The 14168-nt window shown below is 35.9% G+C and overlaps 1 protein-coding gene across 8 annotated transcripts in view; it reads left to right on the plus strand.

Moving 5' to 3' along the window:
- ATRX (ATRX chromatin remodeler) overlaps window positions 1-14168 on the plus strand; it is a 303464-nt gene that overhangs the window by 266674 nt on the left and 22622 nt on the right. For all 8 annotated transcript variants that reach the window (XM_027607480.2, XM_027607484.2, XM_027607481.2 and 5 more), the window contains one exon: window positions 173-367. In XM_027607480.2, the coding sequence (XP_027463281.2) occupies window positions 173-367 (195 nt within the window). The remainder of the gene's footprint in view (window positions 1-172; window positions 368-14168) is intronic.

Below are 14168 nucleotides of genomic sequence, written 5' to 3' on the forward strand. Positions count from 1 at the left end.
TGAACAGATGAAATCTCTCATGAATTAAGCAGCATTGCTAATAAAACTTGCTTTATGGCAGTATATTACTATGAAGTTTTGCTATTTTATATTAACCAATAATTATATTTCTCCTTGATTAAGTTTCATGTGTACAAAATTTATTTATATATTGTTCCTTCTTTTTACAAAGGGAACCATGGAAGATAAGATTTATGATCGGCAAGTAACTAAGCAGTCACTGTCTTTTCGAGTTGTTGATCAGCAGCAGGTTGAGCGTCATTTTACCATGAATGAGCTTACTGAACTTTATACTTTTGAGCCAGACTTATTAGATGACCCTAATTCAGAAAAAAAGAAGAAGAGGGATACTCCCATGCTGCCAAAGGTAAGTATCTTTAGATTATTAGCTTTAAAAAAAACCTACCATGGACCAAAGATATTTTACTATTACGGTGAAAGTTAGTCATTTGACTAAGGCTTTATTTCAGAATTTTCCAAAGAGAATAAAATTGTATTTCAATGAGAGGGTGCTTGGTCAGTTCTCCACAAAACACCACAAAAAGATAATGTAATCTGAAATACGTATTTTATGACAAGTAAAAGTTCAGCCCTGTAGAAAAAACTTTTTGAGTAGAAACCTTAAAGGAAACAGTATGTTTCTCTTTTAATAATCTCCAGTAGAGGGCATACATAATTTTAATATTTCTGTATGAAATTTAAGTATCTCTTCCTTAACATTCTTTGCTGTCATATAGCAGTTAAGAATCAGCAAATAGAAGTGTCTCTTGATATTTTTCACTGTCACAAAGCAAGTAAGACTTTCACACTTGGAAAAGGATGCTTAGAGGTAATCTTGTCAAGCCCTCATCTTTTATATAAGTAGGGGAACCTAGGGTCAGAGATATTCAATGATTTGCTCGTAATGTCCAGTTAATAAGTGGCAGAGCCAGGAGTAGTATCTATATCTGTCTTCTGGTCCATTGTTCTGGGATTTTAAAAAAGACATTATTTAGATTAGTATAGAAATTTATTATGATAGTAGATATAATTTTGACCTTTTTAAACATAAGAGAAAGCCATATGTTCTCTGGTCTAAAATAATGATCTAAATATATTTAAACCCATTCTAGTTAATCTAAAAAACCATTTTAGGGAGAATTGTTGAGGGGTTGCTTTTCTTGTTGTCTTGGCTTCAAATTCAAGCACTTAATATTCTATGTAGCTGTTAAGAGAATTGGAAAAGCAGCCACCTGGTTATGGTGTCACTCTACCAAAGCTACTTTAGTCATTTGCTTAAAAAACAAAAACAAAAAACCCCCAAACCTCCTAAGTATCTTAGTTCTTCATATGGTTGGACACATTTAATTAAAGCAAAAGGTAATAGTAATAAATATCTAATGCTAACATAAAACAGTGATTTCTCCAGTTAACTTTTAATGTACATGTCAATTCAAGTAACATGAACATTAAACATCTGGAAATTTTTTAAAAATGTCTTTTGTCTATATAAAAAATATTTTGTTTTTCTAATCAGTGAACTATTCTTCCATTTAAAGTTTACTGATAGAGCATCTAAGAAAAAAGAGGTTTTGTGATAACCTCTATCAAATCCCTTTGATAATGGCTTAGGGCCACATGGGGGTTTAAATCTACTGTTTTTATGTTACATTTAAAACACTTCTTTAAAGAATATCGTTTCATTTTAATGTTATGAAATATTAAATTGATAGTGATTTGGCTTTCTTAATTATTATAGAATGTGAATAGGATCTTGAATACTTTGGAAAATTTTCTGTATGTAAATTTGTATACCTTTAAAAACATACAAACACAAATGGAATCATATCATATATACTCTTCTGCAACTTGTTCTTTTTACCTAGATGTTTCTTGAACATCTTTCCATATTGGTACATATACTTCTGCTTTTTTAAAAACAACTGCATAGTGTTCACTTGCCTTGATTTAATTCTTGTATCCCCAACAGCTTTCTTACTAGTTACTTAATTCTGTATGGCAAAAAGTATTCTTTAAAGGACTTGGACATATGTTTATGTTTATAATTTTAAAGATAGTGAAGTTTCCCTTTTCAATTTGAGAATGATTTTTATCTAATTAGCATCTTTCCTAAAATTATACTTAACTTTAAGCTTCAATTTTTATAAGAAATACATCATGCTTAGTAATATTTCTGATAGGAAGCAAACATTCTACATTAAAAGGGGGCAGTTGCTTCGAAGTTATTCGTTATATGGTAAATTTCTGATTTTAGGAATTATTTCTTTACTTTGATAAACATTTATCGATTATTTGCTGACTTTGAGGTGTACTGTGAGGGTATATTAAGAACAACAAGACATTGTGCTTTAAAGAAGATTTTAAAAATCCAGCAGGAAAAGAAATGCTATTTAATTGTTATAGGATGTCTGGAAAGAAACCATCTGTTTTATAACTTGGTATTCTGAGTTGTTAAAGGTGTCATGCTTTTTCATTTATAGACTTTACTTACTGTATTTTGCTTCTGGTGCTATAACCCTTTGCCCAAGAACAAAAAGGAAAAGGAATATTAAATACTACATTAACACAAAGTGCTTCAACTCTCCCACAGCTCTTCCCAAAAGGAAAATAATAAAATAAATATAAAAATAAAAGGATGTTAGTCTTTTTTTTCCCCCTTACTGTCTGCTTTTTATTCCCATAACTTAGATATTAATGCTTTTTAAAAAAGGTTTTTAAAACAGTGTACTAGGGACGCCTCAGTGGGGTCAGTAGGTTGAGCGTCTACATTCGGCTCAGGTCATGATCCCAGGGTCTTGGGATCGAGCCCCACATTGGGCTCCCTGCTCAGCAGGGAGCCTGCTTCTCCCTCTGCCTGCTGCTCTCCCTGCTTGTGTGCATGCTCTCTCTCTCCCTGACAAATAAATAAATAAAAATACTTAAAAAATAAAACCATGTAATACCACAGTGCCTTTCTAACTATCACAGTAACTAAGAACTGTTAGGGATCTAAAAGGAAATACAATAGGATATTGTATGAGATTTACCTGAAGGAGGTGGTAGTCTACTTGGGGAGAGAAAAATAACATTATTTTAAGAAAAAGAATCACTACATCAAAAACTAATGATGCATGGTGACTAACATAACATAATAAAACAAAATAAAAAAAATGAAGTGCTGATATGACTGGTACTGAATGTATTGTCCTTATAGTATATGGTTAAAAAATGGAGAATGGAGCATTCAGGTACAGTTTTAGTGGAAAAAAAAATCAGACTGGCCAATAAAAGGTGGTTAGTATTTGACTGGATTAGGAAAGAATGAGGTTTGAATGCAGGATGAAACAATTTGGACAAAGGGAAAGATAATGATTTATGTACCAGACTCAAGGTATGATAAAGAAATTGGCCAGATAAAGAGTTGAAATTGGATGGGTGAGGTGTAGGTAAGGTGGGGCCAGCTTATGGAGAGCCATGAAAGGTAAATGGAGCATTTGGATTTAAAATAGTATTCACTATAAGTTCATGAATGGACCTGTTATATGATGAATGTAGGCTTTTGGAAAATTAGCCTGTTAGTAAAATGCAGGATGAGGACATATAATAGGGTGATGGTTATGGAGTGAATCAAACACTGCAAGAAAATAAATGAGAGAACTCAATAACTGATGCTAGACTGTAGCTTTAAATAGGTAGGCAGTGAAAAATTTACCTAAATAATGAAGGTTATTTACTCATTAAAAGCTTTTCAGATACCTGCAAAGTACCAATTATTATGCTGGTTACTAAGGATAGATTGGTAAATAAGACTAGGTTCCTGCTCCTAAGGAGTCTAATCAATGTACTGTAAGCAAGTAAATGTAATAAAAGTTAATGGGTCCCATAATATAAATCTGTATAGACATCAAGGAAGGAATATTCAGTTCTTTCTTGGAAAAGCTGGAGATGGGGAATTGACGTTAGGAGGACTTGAACTGATGTTGAAAATAGAAGTGAGTAGCTGTTTGCATTGCTATGAGGGCAAAAGGTGAAGGCCCTTCAAGAGGAAGAGCAGGAAAAAAACATGTGCATCAAGCAGCATGGCAAGTTTTAGGAGCCTCAAGTAGTTTAAAAATAATAGAGTAAAAGGAGATAGTGGTAGAATAAGGGAGGGTACACATGGGTAAGAGATAACAGACTGGAGAGACAGACGGGAATCAGATCATAGAAGTTAGAGTTTGGACAATGTGTTATAGGCTGTTGGATCTATTGTAATGATTTTAAGAAAACCACCAATATCAAATTTTCATTTTAGAAAAATCACTTAGGGTATCAGTGTTCAGGATGGATTGGAGAAAGGAAAGTAGATGCAAAGATACTTGTTAGGAGGCTATTTTTATTTTTTTTTCAATTTTCTTTTATTTTGCTATGTTAGTCACCATACAGTACATCATTAGTTTTTGATGTAGTGTTCCATGATTAGGATGCTATTTTTAATAGCATTTTATAGTCCAGATGAGAGAGGTATTGCAGGCCTGAAGTAAGGTGGCAGCAATGGGGATAGAGAAGTACCAAGCACAGTGTAGGTACTCAGTAAATGTTAACTTTGTTCCCTAGGCTTATATTTAGAATTTCACTTAACTTTGCCCACTGCTGTTTGGTTTTGATTTCCTTTAATAAGAATTTGAAAATTGGTCTTCTCTGAAATAGGTACAAGTGGGTGTTTTTGATATTCATAGTGAGGGATTTCTTAGTATTTGAACCTGCTCTTATTAAAGACATTTCAGAGTTGGTTCCTATTATTATAGTACAATTGCAAACACCTTCCTTTTTTATACATCATGTTCAAGATGAAAGACTGCTAAAAATGATATATTTTCATTTTCCCTTCAAATTGTTATTATCTAAATAATTAAATTGCATGCCTTTTGAGTTAATTTTCATTGCCCTTTGGTATTTCTTGAAGTGTTTATTTTCAACTTACTTGGTATGTGATTATTATATCTTTTTCTGCCTTATCACTTCCTCTTTAATTATTATATAACTCCTCCTCCTGTATTTCTGTTCTTGTTTACTTTCTTTTACTTCTCTTTTTTAAATTTTTTTAAAATGAGATTTACTATCTCAGACTTAATTTATTAACCACTTGACTGTTTTTCTTGTCTTTTTATCTTTGCAGCTCTTTAAAGGCAAGAACTATATCCTTTGTTCCTTTTCTTTCATCCATAGTGAATTATATAATGCTGGCACTTTTATATGGCCTTTTTTGAAATCCGAGTCGCCTTTATAGCTATATTTAACTGGATTTTTTATTGTTCCTTAAAATGATCCATATTATCATTGAAAGGCAGTGTCAGACTTATTATTGCAAGTAGTAAAATTGAAATGAAGAGTGATCTGTCTGTCACAGCAGGTGTGTGAAAGGAAGAGAATTGGAGTTTTTAATTCGTGTCTTCAGTTCTGTACTGAATTAGCTATTTTAGTCAGCGCTGTTCTCCACTCCACTCCATGAATTATATTTTGTTAAATCCTCTCATTGGTTTTTTGCTGTTGTTGGTACTGCTTTTCCTTTTTTGAAATATAACAGTCTTGTGGTCCTGTGAACCCATTTTTTAAATATATTGATTTTAGGGTCTCCTGAATCATGTCTACAAAGTGTTGGTGCAACTCTTTAGTTGTTCAGGGTAATAATGTTCTCAGCCATTTTGAAACTTCCAACATTATCTAAACTTAACAGTTTAACATAAGTTTCTAGTGATAAAGATTTGTTGACTGATTCTTAACTGTTTATTTTTTAACTATTAAAGTAATAACTTGCTTCTGTTAACGTTTTATGTAAACTATGTTAGACCAGGTATCTTTTTCTGGTAATAAACTTATGAATAATGAATTGTTGAACACTACAACAAAAATTTATCATGTACTATATGCTGGCTAACTGAACATAATAAAAAGACTTATGAATTACACAGATAGCAGAGATGCAAATCTTGGTCAGGGTCATGTTTCCTAATATGCTTAAGTGAGTATACAGCCTAAGCTCTGTACCCTTTATTAAGAAAACAAAAGTCAGTAAACCTGGCATAAAAGTTTTTTTGTACTTCCCTTTTCTAGCACTGTACTGCCTGTCTTTTTAAAGGTGTACGGCGTGTTGGTAATTATAAAGAGAACAAAATGGAGATTTAAACTAAAGTATCCCAAGTGAGGCTTTAGGTCTGCTTCCTCCACCCTGATCTTGTGTCCAGTTTTCTCCCGTTGTCTTTACTCCTTTATTAAAGTTTTAATACCTCAGAGCATAGTTTACTGAACAGAGGTGTTATTGTGCAGTGTTAATACAGGGGTTTTATCTTAGTCTTTTTTAACATTAGAGAGAAATATACTCCCTAAAAAATTTGATGTGAAGTCTAATATAGCTAATCAGCTTATTTAGGGAACTTTCATACATTTATTTTTAGGAATAAAAGTTCAAAAGGACCCATTTACTTGTAGGGGAAGTGTCAGTAACCTATAGCATATTAACCACATGGTGGCACATGAACCCAGTTTTTGTTGACATGTACCTATAAGGAGCCATGCTCATAATTGAAGCATATATGAGGTTTGATGTCATTGTTTCCTACTTCTCTGCCTCTTTTATTACAAGTTACATGTTTATTATTTAGTAAAACAAGTTCTAGTATTGTTTCTTTGTATTCACTGGCATAAAAATGATTATTCACCTGAATAAGAATAGAGCACCAGAAATCATAATGTACTCTAGAGAAATTGTTTTAATTTTACGACTTCTTTGTAGGTTATGATTATATCCAGTGTTTTCCAGGATGGTTGATACCTAGTAAAAAGAACAAATGGTTTAAGCCTGTTCTTTTTTCCAGCCACCTGTCAACTGCTCTTTTTAGGGTGTAATCTTAGGCAAGCCACATAAGCTTTCCAAGCTTCACTTCCCTCAAGAACGTAAAATAGTAGTACCTTTCTCACAGAGGAGATAATCCACATAAAGCCCCTGCCTAACACATAGTAAGTGCTCAAATATTAGCTGCTGTTTTTGTTTCCATAATGTTACTAATATTGCCATTACACTTGGTTCGTTTCTCTGAAACCAGTATAGACATAAATTTTTAGAATTTCAGAGCAGTCAGGAAGTCCTGATCCCTAGGAGATTAAGCCTGACATATGACAGATTAGTAGAAGACTAAAAACATTTAGGGTCCAGAGGCAGGCAGTAATCTCAGCTAGACTGCAGAAGAGACAGGTATTTGAGGCTTGAATTCTTTGAGAGATCAATTATAATCAAGAGTGAATAATACTAGATATTGATAATCACTTTTAATGATGTTAGCATGCATTTGACTATAAACTACTACCCTTTCTAATATTCAAGAATTTTTTCTTAAATAATACATACGACTTTAGAAGAATTGTCTACCTTTTATAGCCAGCTGATACCTCTGTAGTATTTAAAGTGAAGAGGTGCTTCTGGGGTCCCTCCACAAACCAGAAAAACAATAGACTGACCATGCTTGCTTGCTTGCTTTCCTTCCTTCCTTCCTTCCAAGATTTTTTATTTATTTGATAGAGAGTGAGTGAGAGAGAGCACAAGCTGGGGGCGGGGGGAGGGACAGAGGGAGAAGCAAGATCCCCACTGAGCAGGGAGCCATTATGCGGCTCAATTCCAGGACCCTGGGATCATGACCTGAGCTGAAGGCAGGTGCTTAACCGACTGAACCACTCAGGCCCCCCTGACCATGCTTTATTTGAAGTGCTGCTTTGTATCTTATTTTGATTATATCACCTTATAACACAAGAAAAATTATTAAGGAGCCACGGTTACCAAGTATTTTAGGGAAAACATTTGGATTAAATGGACTTTGGTGCCAATGATGCCCCTGAATAGCAGCCTACTTAACCCCTGCAGGATGCTTGCAAATCACTGCTAATGGAAACATCAACATCTATGAGGCCACCTTATTGGCAGAGTTGGGGGTGGAATGCAAGATTTTGTTGGGGAGGTTGTGAGGTAGACTTCAGGAAGTGTCTCCTTTTGAAGCACTAGAAAGATCTGCTACTCAAGATTATGGAAATTCTGAAATTTAAAATAGGAGGTTTATATTTAGTAAATGCTCACTGATTAAACAAATTTTAATTCATTTATTAGGAATTCAAAATTCATTAGGAATTCAAAAGCAGGAACATTTTTTGGCTTTGTAGACAGAAGATATGTCTGTTCTTTCTAGATTATAAGCTTCCTACTACTGGCTTGTGAGGGTAGGGATTGTGTCAGTGAATCTTCATCACTATATTCCTAGCACCTGGCATAATAGCTAGCACATAGCAAGTATTTGTTAAAAATGTGACAAGTGAACAAATGAATTTTTGTCCTATAATTGCAAGCTGACGGTTGTAGGGCAGTGGTTGACATGCCTTTAAAATAGTGTTTTTTCTTGTGTGTAGTTCTTAGACTAAGAGTAATAGCATCTGAATAGATTCTGAGTAGCATCAGAATCACCTGGCAGCTTGATAAAAATGCAGATTCCTGGCTGCTGCTTAGACCTACTGAATCAGTTTCTGGGAGTGGGCCCTGGGAGTCTGTATTTTTAACAAGGTCCACCCCTATTTTATACCTATAAGGTATGTAGTAGCGTGATTTGCCTATATAGTTATTATCAGCTAAACCTTTGAATTAAGAATAAAATAAACAGTAGGTAACATTTATTGAGTGCTTTTTATGCCGGACACTGTACTGAGGGCTTTACTCATATTGAATCATTTATTTATTGTTGTTATTTCTTTTAAATTTTTTATTGTTATGTTAATCACCATACATCATTAGTTTTTGATGTAGTGTTCTACGATTCATTGTTTGTGCATAACACCCAGTGCTCCATGCAGAATGTGCCCTCTTTAATACCCATCACCAGGCCAACCCATCCCCCCACCCTCCTCCCCTCTAGAACCCTCAGTTTGTTTTTCAGAGTCCATCGTCTCTCATGGTTCGTCTCCCCCTCTGACTTACTCCCCTTCATTCTTCACCTCCTGCTATCTTCTTTTTCTTTTTTCTTAACATATGTTGCATTATTTCTTTCAGAAGTACAGATCTGTAATTCAACAGTCTTGCACAATTCACAGTGCTCACCATAGCACATACCCTCCCCAATGTCTATCACCCAGCCACCCCAACCCTCCCACCCCCCACCACTCCAGAAACCCTCAGTTTGTTTCCTGAGATTAAGAATTCCTCATATCAGTGAGGTCATATGATACATGTCTTTCTCTGATTGACTTATTTCACTCAGCATAACACCCTCCAGTTCCACCCACGTCGTTGCAAATGGCAAGATCTCATTCCTTTTGATGGCTGCATAATATTGCATTGTGTATATATACCACCTCTTCTTTATCCATTCATCTGTCGATGGACATCTTGGCTCTTTCCACAGTTTGGCTATGGTGGACATTGCTGCTATAAACATTGGGGTGCACGTACCCCTACGGATCCCTACATTTGTATCTTTCTGGTAAATACCCAGGAGTGCAATTACTGGGTCGTATGGTAGCTCTATTTTCAACTTTTTGAGGAACCTCCATACTGTTTTCCAGAGTGGTTGCACCAGCTTGCATTCCCACCAACAGTGTAGGAGGGTTCCCCTTTCTCCACATCCCCGCCAACATCTGTCGTTTCCTGACTTGTTAATTTTAGCCATTCTGACTGGTGTGAGGTGGTATCTCATTGAGGTTTTGATTTGGATTTCCCTGATGCCAAGTGATGTTGAGCACTTTTTCATGTGTCTCTTGGCCATTTGGATGTCTTCTTTGGAAAAATGTCTGTTCATGTCTTCTGCCCATTTCTTGATTGGATTATTTCTTCTTTGGGTGTTGAGTTGGATAAGTTCTTTATAGATTTTGGATACTAGCCCTTTATCTGATATGTCATTTGCAAATATTTTCTCCCATTCTGTCGGTTGTCTTTTGGTTTTGTGGACTGTTTCTTTTGCTGTGCAAAAGCTTTTTATCTTCGTGAAGTCCCAGTAGTTCATTTTTGCCCTGGCTTCCCGTGCCTTTGGCGATGTTTCTAGGAAGAAGTTGCTGCGGCTGAGGTCGAAGAGGTTGCTGCCTGTGTTCTCCTTTAGGATTTTGATGGACTCCTGTCTCATGTTTAGGTCTTTCAACCATTTGGAGTCTATTTTTGTGTGTGGTGTAAGGAAATGGTCCAGTTTCATTCTTCTGCATGTGGCTGTCCAATTTTCCCAACACCATTTGTTGAAGAGACTGTCTTTTTTCCATTGGACATTCTTTCCTGCTTTGTCAAAGATGAGTTGACCATAGAGTTGAGGGTCCATTTCTGGGCTCTCCATTCTGTTCCATTGACCTATCTGTCTGTTTTTGTGCCAGTACCATACTGTCTTGATGATGACAGCTTTGTAATAGAGCTGGAAGTCCAGAATTGTGATGCCGCCAGCTTTGCTTTTCTTTTTCAATATTCCTCTGGCTATTCGGGGTCTCTTCTGATTCCATACAAATTTTAGGATTATTTGTTCCATTTCTTTGAAAAAAGTGGATGGTATTTTGATGGGGATTGCATTGAATGTGTAGATTGCTCTAGGTAGCATTGACATCTTCACAATGTTTGTTCTTCCAATCCATGAGCATGGAACGTTTTTCCTTTCTTTGTGTCTTCTTCAATTTCTTTCATGAGTATTTTATAGTTTTCTGAGTACAGATCCTTTGCCTCTTTGGTTAAATTTATTCCTAGGTATCTAATGGTTTTGGGTGCAATTGTAAATGGGATCGACTCCTTGATTTTTCTCTCTTCTGTCTTGTTGTTGGTGTATAGGAATGCCACTGATTTCTGTGCATTGATTTTATATCCTGCTACTTGACTGAATTCCTGTATGAGTTCTAGCAGTTTTGGGGTGGAGTCTTTTGGGTTTTCCACATACAGTATCCTATCATCTGCAAAGAGTGAGAGTTTGACTTCCTCTTTGCCGATTTGGATGCCTTTGATTTCTTTTTGTTGTCTGATTGCTGTGGCTAGGACTTCTAATACTATGTTGAATAGTAGTGGTGATAGTGGACATCCCTGCCGCGTTCCTGACCTTAGGGGAAAAGCTCTCAGCTTTTCCCCATTGAGAATGATATTCACTGTAGGTTTTTCATAGATGGCTTTTATGATATTGAGGTATGTACCCTCTATCCCTATACTCTGAAGAGTTTTGATCAAGAAAGGATGCTGTACTTTGTCAAATGCTTTTTCTGCATCTCTTGAGAGGATCATATGATTCTTGTTCTTTGTTTTGCTACTGTATTGTATCACGTTGATTGATTTGCAGATGTTGAACCAACCTTGTAGCCCAGGGATAAATCCCACTTGGTCGTGGTGAATAATCCTTTTAATGTACTGTTGGATCCTATTGGCTAGTATTTTGGTGAGAATTTTTGCATCCATGTTCATCAAGGATATTGGTCTGTAATTCTCCTTTTTGATGGGGTCTTTGTCTGGTTTTGGGATCAAGGTAATGCTGGCCTCATAAAATGAGTTTGGAAGTTTTCCTTCCATTTCAATTTTTTGGAACAGTTTCAGGAGAATAGGTATTAATTCTTCTTGAAATGTCTGATAGAATTCCCCTGGGAAGCCATCTGGCCCTGGGCTTTTGTTTGTTGGGAGATTTTTGATGACTGCTTCAATTTCCTTAGTGGTTATAGGTCTGTTCAGGTTTTCTATTTCTTCCTGGTTCAATTTTGGTAGTTGATACATCTCTAGGAATGCACCCATTTCTTCCAGGTTATCTAATTTGCTGGCATAGAGTTGCTCATAATATGTTCTTATAATTGTTTGTATGTCTTTGGTGTTGGTTGTGATCTCTCCTCTTTCATTCATGATTTTGTTGATTTGGGTCATTTCTCTTTTCTTTTTGATAAGTCTGGCCAGGGGTTTATCAATCTTGTTAATTCTTTCAAAGAACCAGCTCCTAGTTTCATTGATGTGTTCTACTGTTCTTTTGGTTTCTAGTTCATTGATTTCTGCTCTGAGCTTTATTATTTCTCTTCTCCTGCTGGGTTTAAGCTTTATTTGGTGTTCTTTCTCCAGCTCCTTTAGGTGTAGGGTTAGGTTGTGTATTTGAGACCTTTCTTGTTTCTTGAGAAAGGCTTGTATTGCTATATACTTTCCTCTCAGGACTGCCTTTGCTGTATGCCAAAGATTTTGAACAGTTGTGTTTTCATTTTCATTGGTTTCCATGAATTTTTTTAATTCTTCTTTAATTTTCTCGTTGACCAATTCATTCTTTAGTAGGATGCTCTTTAGCCTCCATGTATTTGAGTTCTTTCCGACTTTACTCTTGTGATTGAGTTCTAGTTTCAAAGCATTGTGGTCTAAAAATATTCAGGGAATGATCCCAATCTTTTGGTACCGGTTGAGACCTGATTTGTGACCTAGGATGTGATCAATTCTGGAGAATGTTCCATGGGCACTAGAGAAGAATGTGTATTCTGTTACTTTGGGATGGAATGTTCTGAATATGTCTGTGAAGTCCATTTGGTCAAGTGTGTCATTTAAAGTCTTTATTTCCTTGTTGATCTTTTGCTTAGATGATCTGTCCATTTCAGTGAGAGGGGTGTTAAAGTCCCCCACTATTATTGTATTGTTGTCAATGTGTTTCTTTGCTTTTGTTATTAATTGCTTTATATAATTGGCTGCTCCCATGTTAGGGGCATAGATATTTACAATTGTTAGGTCTTCTTGTTGGATAGACCCTTTAAGTAGGATATAGTGTCCTTTTCATCTCTTATTACAGTCTTTGTTTTAAAATCTAATTTGTCTGATATAAGGATTGCCACCCCAGCTTTCTTTTGGTGTCCATTAGCATGGTAAATGGTTTTCCACCCCCTCACTTTCAATCTTGGGGTGTCTTTGGGTCTAAAATGAGTCTCTTGCAGACAGCATATTGATGGGTCTTGTTTTTTAATCCAGTCTGATAGCCTGTGTCTTTTGATTGGGGCATTTAGCCCATTTACATTCAGGGTAACTATTGAAAGGTATGAATTTAGTGCCATTGTATTGCCTGTAAGGTGACTGTTACTGTATGTTGTCTGTGTTCCTTTCTGATCTTTGCTGCTTTTAGGCTCTCTCTTTGCTTAGAGGACCCCTTTCAATATTTCTTGGAGGGCTGGTTTCGTGTTTGCAAATTCCTTTAGCTTTTGTTTGTCCTGGAAGCTTTTTATCTCTCCTTCAATATTCAATGACAGCCTAGCTGGATATAGTATTCTTGGCTGCATATTTTTCTCGTTTAGTGCTCTGAAGATATCATGCCAGTCCTTTCTGGCCTGCCAGGTCTCTGTGGATAGGTCTGTTGCCAATCTAATATTTCTACCATTGTAGGTTACATATCTCTTCTCCCGAGCTGCTTTCAGGATTTTCTGTTTGTCTCTGAGACTTGTACGTTTTACTATTAGATGTCGGGGTGTTGACCTATTTTTATTGATTTTGAGAGGGGTTTTCTGTGTCTCCTGGATTTTGATGCCTGTTTCCTTCCTCACATTAGGGAAGTTCTCTGCTATTATTTGCTCCAATATACCTTCTGCCCCTCTCTCTCTTTCTTCTTCTTCTGGGATCCCAATTATTCTAATGTTGTTTCGTCTTATCATATCACTTATCTCTCGAATTCTGCCCTCGTGATCCTGTAGTTGTTTCTCTCTCTCTTTCTCAGCCTCTTTATTTTCCATCATTTGGTCTTCTATATCAGTGATTCTCTCTTCTTCCTCATTTATCCTAGCAGTTAGTGCCCCCATTTTTGATTGCACCTCATTAATAGCCTTTTTGATTTCGACTTGGTTAGATTTTAGTTCTTTTATTTCTCCAGAAAGGGTTTCTCTAATAACTTCCACGCTTTTTTCAAGCCCAGCTAGTATCTTTAAAGTCATGATTCTGAACTCTAGGTCTGACATCATACTAATGTCTGTATTGAGTAGGTCCCTGGCTGATGGTACTACCGCTTGTTCTTTTTGCTGAGGTGATTTTTTTCGTCTTGTCATTTTGTCCAGAGGAGAATAGATGAATGAGAGAACAAAATGCTAATAGGTTAACAACGTCCCCAGCAAATATACTCTATACAAATCAGAAAAGACCTGAAACCAGGGGAAAAGAAAGGGAAATAAAGAAAAAAAAGAGAAAAAAAAGAAAAAAGAAAGATAAAAACAAAAACAGAACAATACAA

The sequence above is a fragment of the Zalophus californianus genome, chromosome X, assembly GCF_009762305.2.
Source record: "Zalophus californianus isolate mZalCal1 chromosome X, mZalCal1.pri.v2, whole genome shotgun sequence".
Taxonomy (NCBI): domain Eukaryota; kingdom Metazoa; phylum Chordata; class Mammalia; order Carnivora; family Otariidae; genus Zalophus; species Zalophus californianus.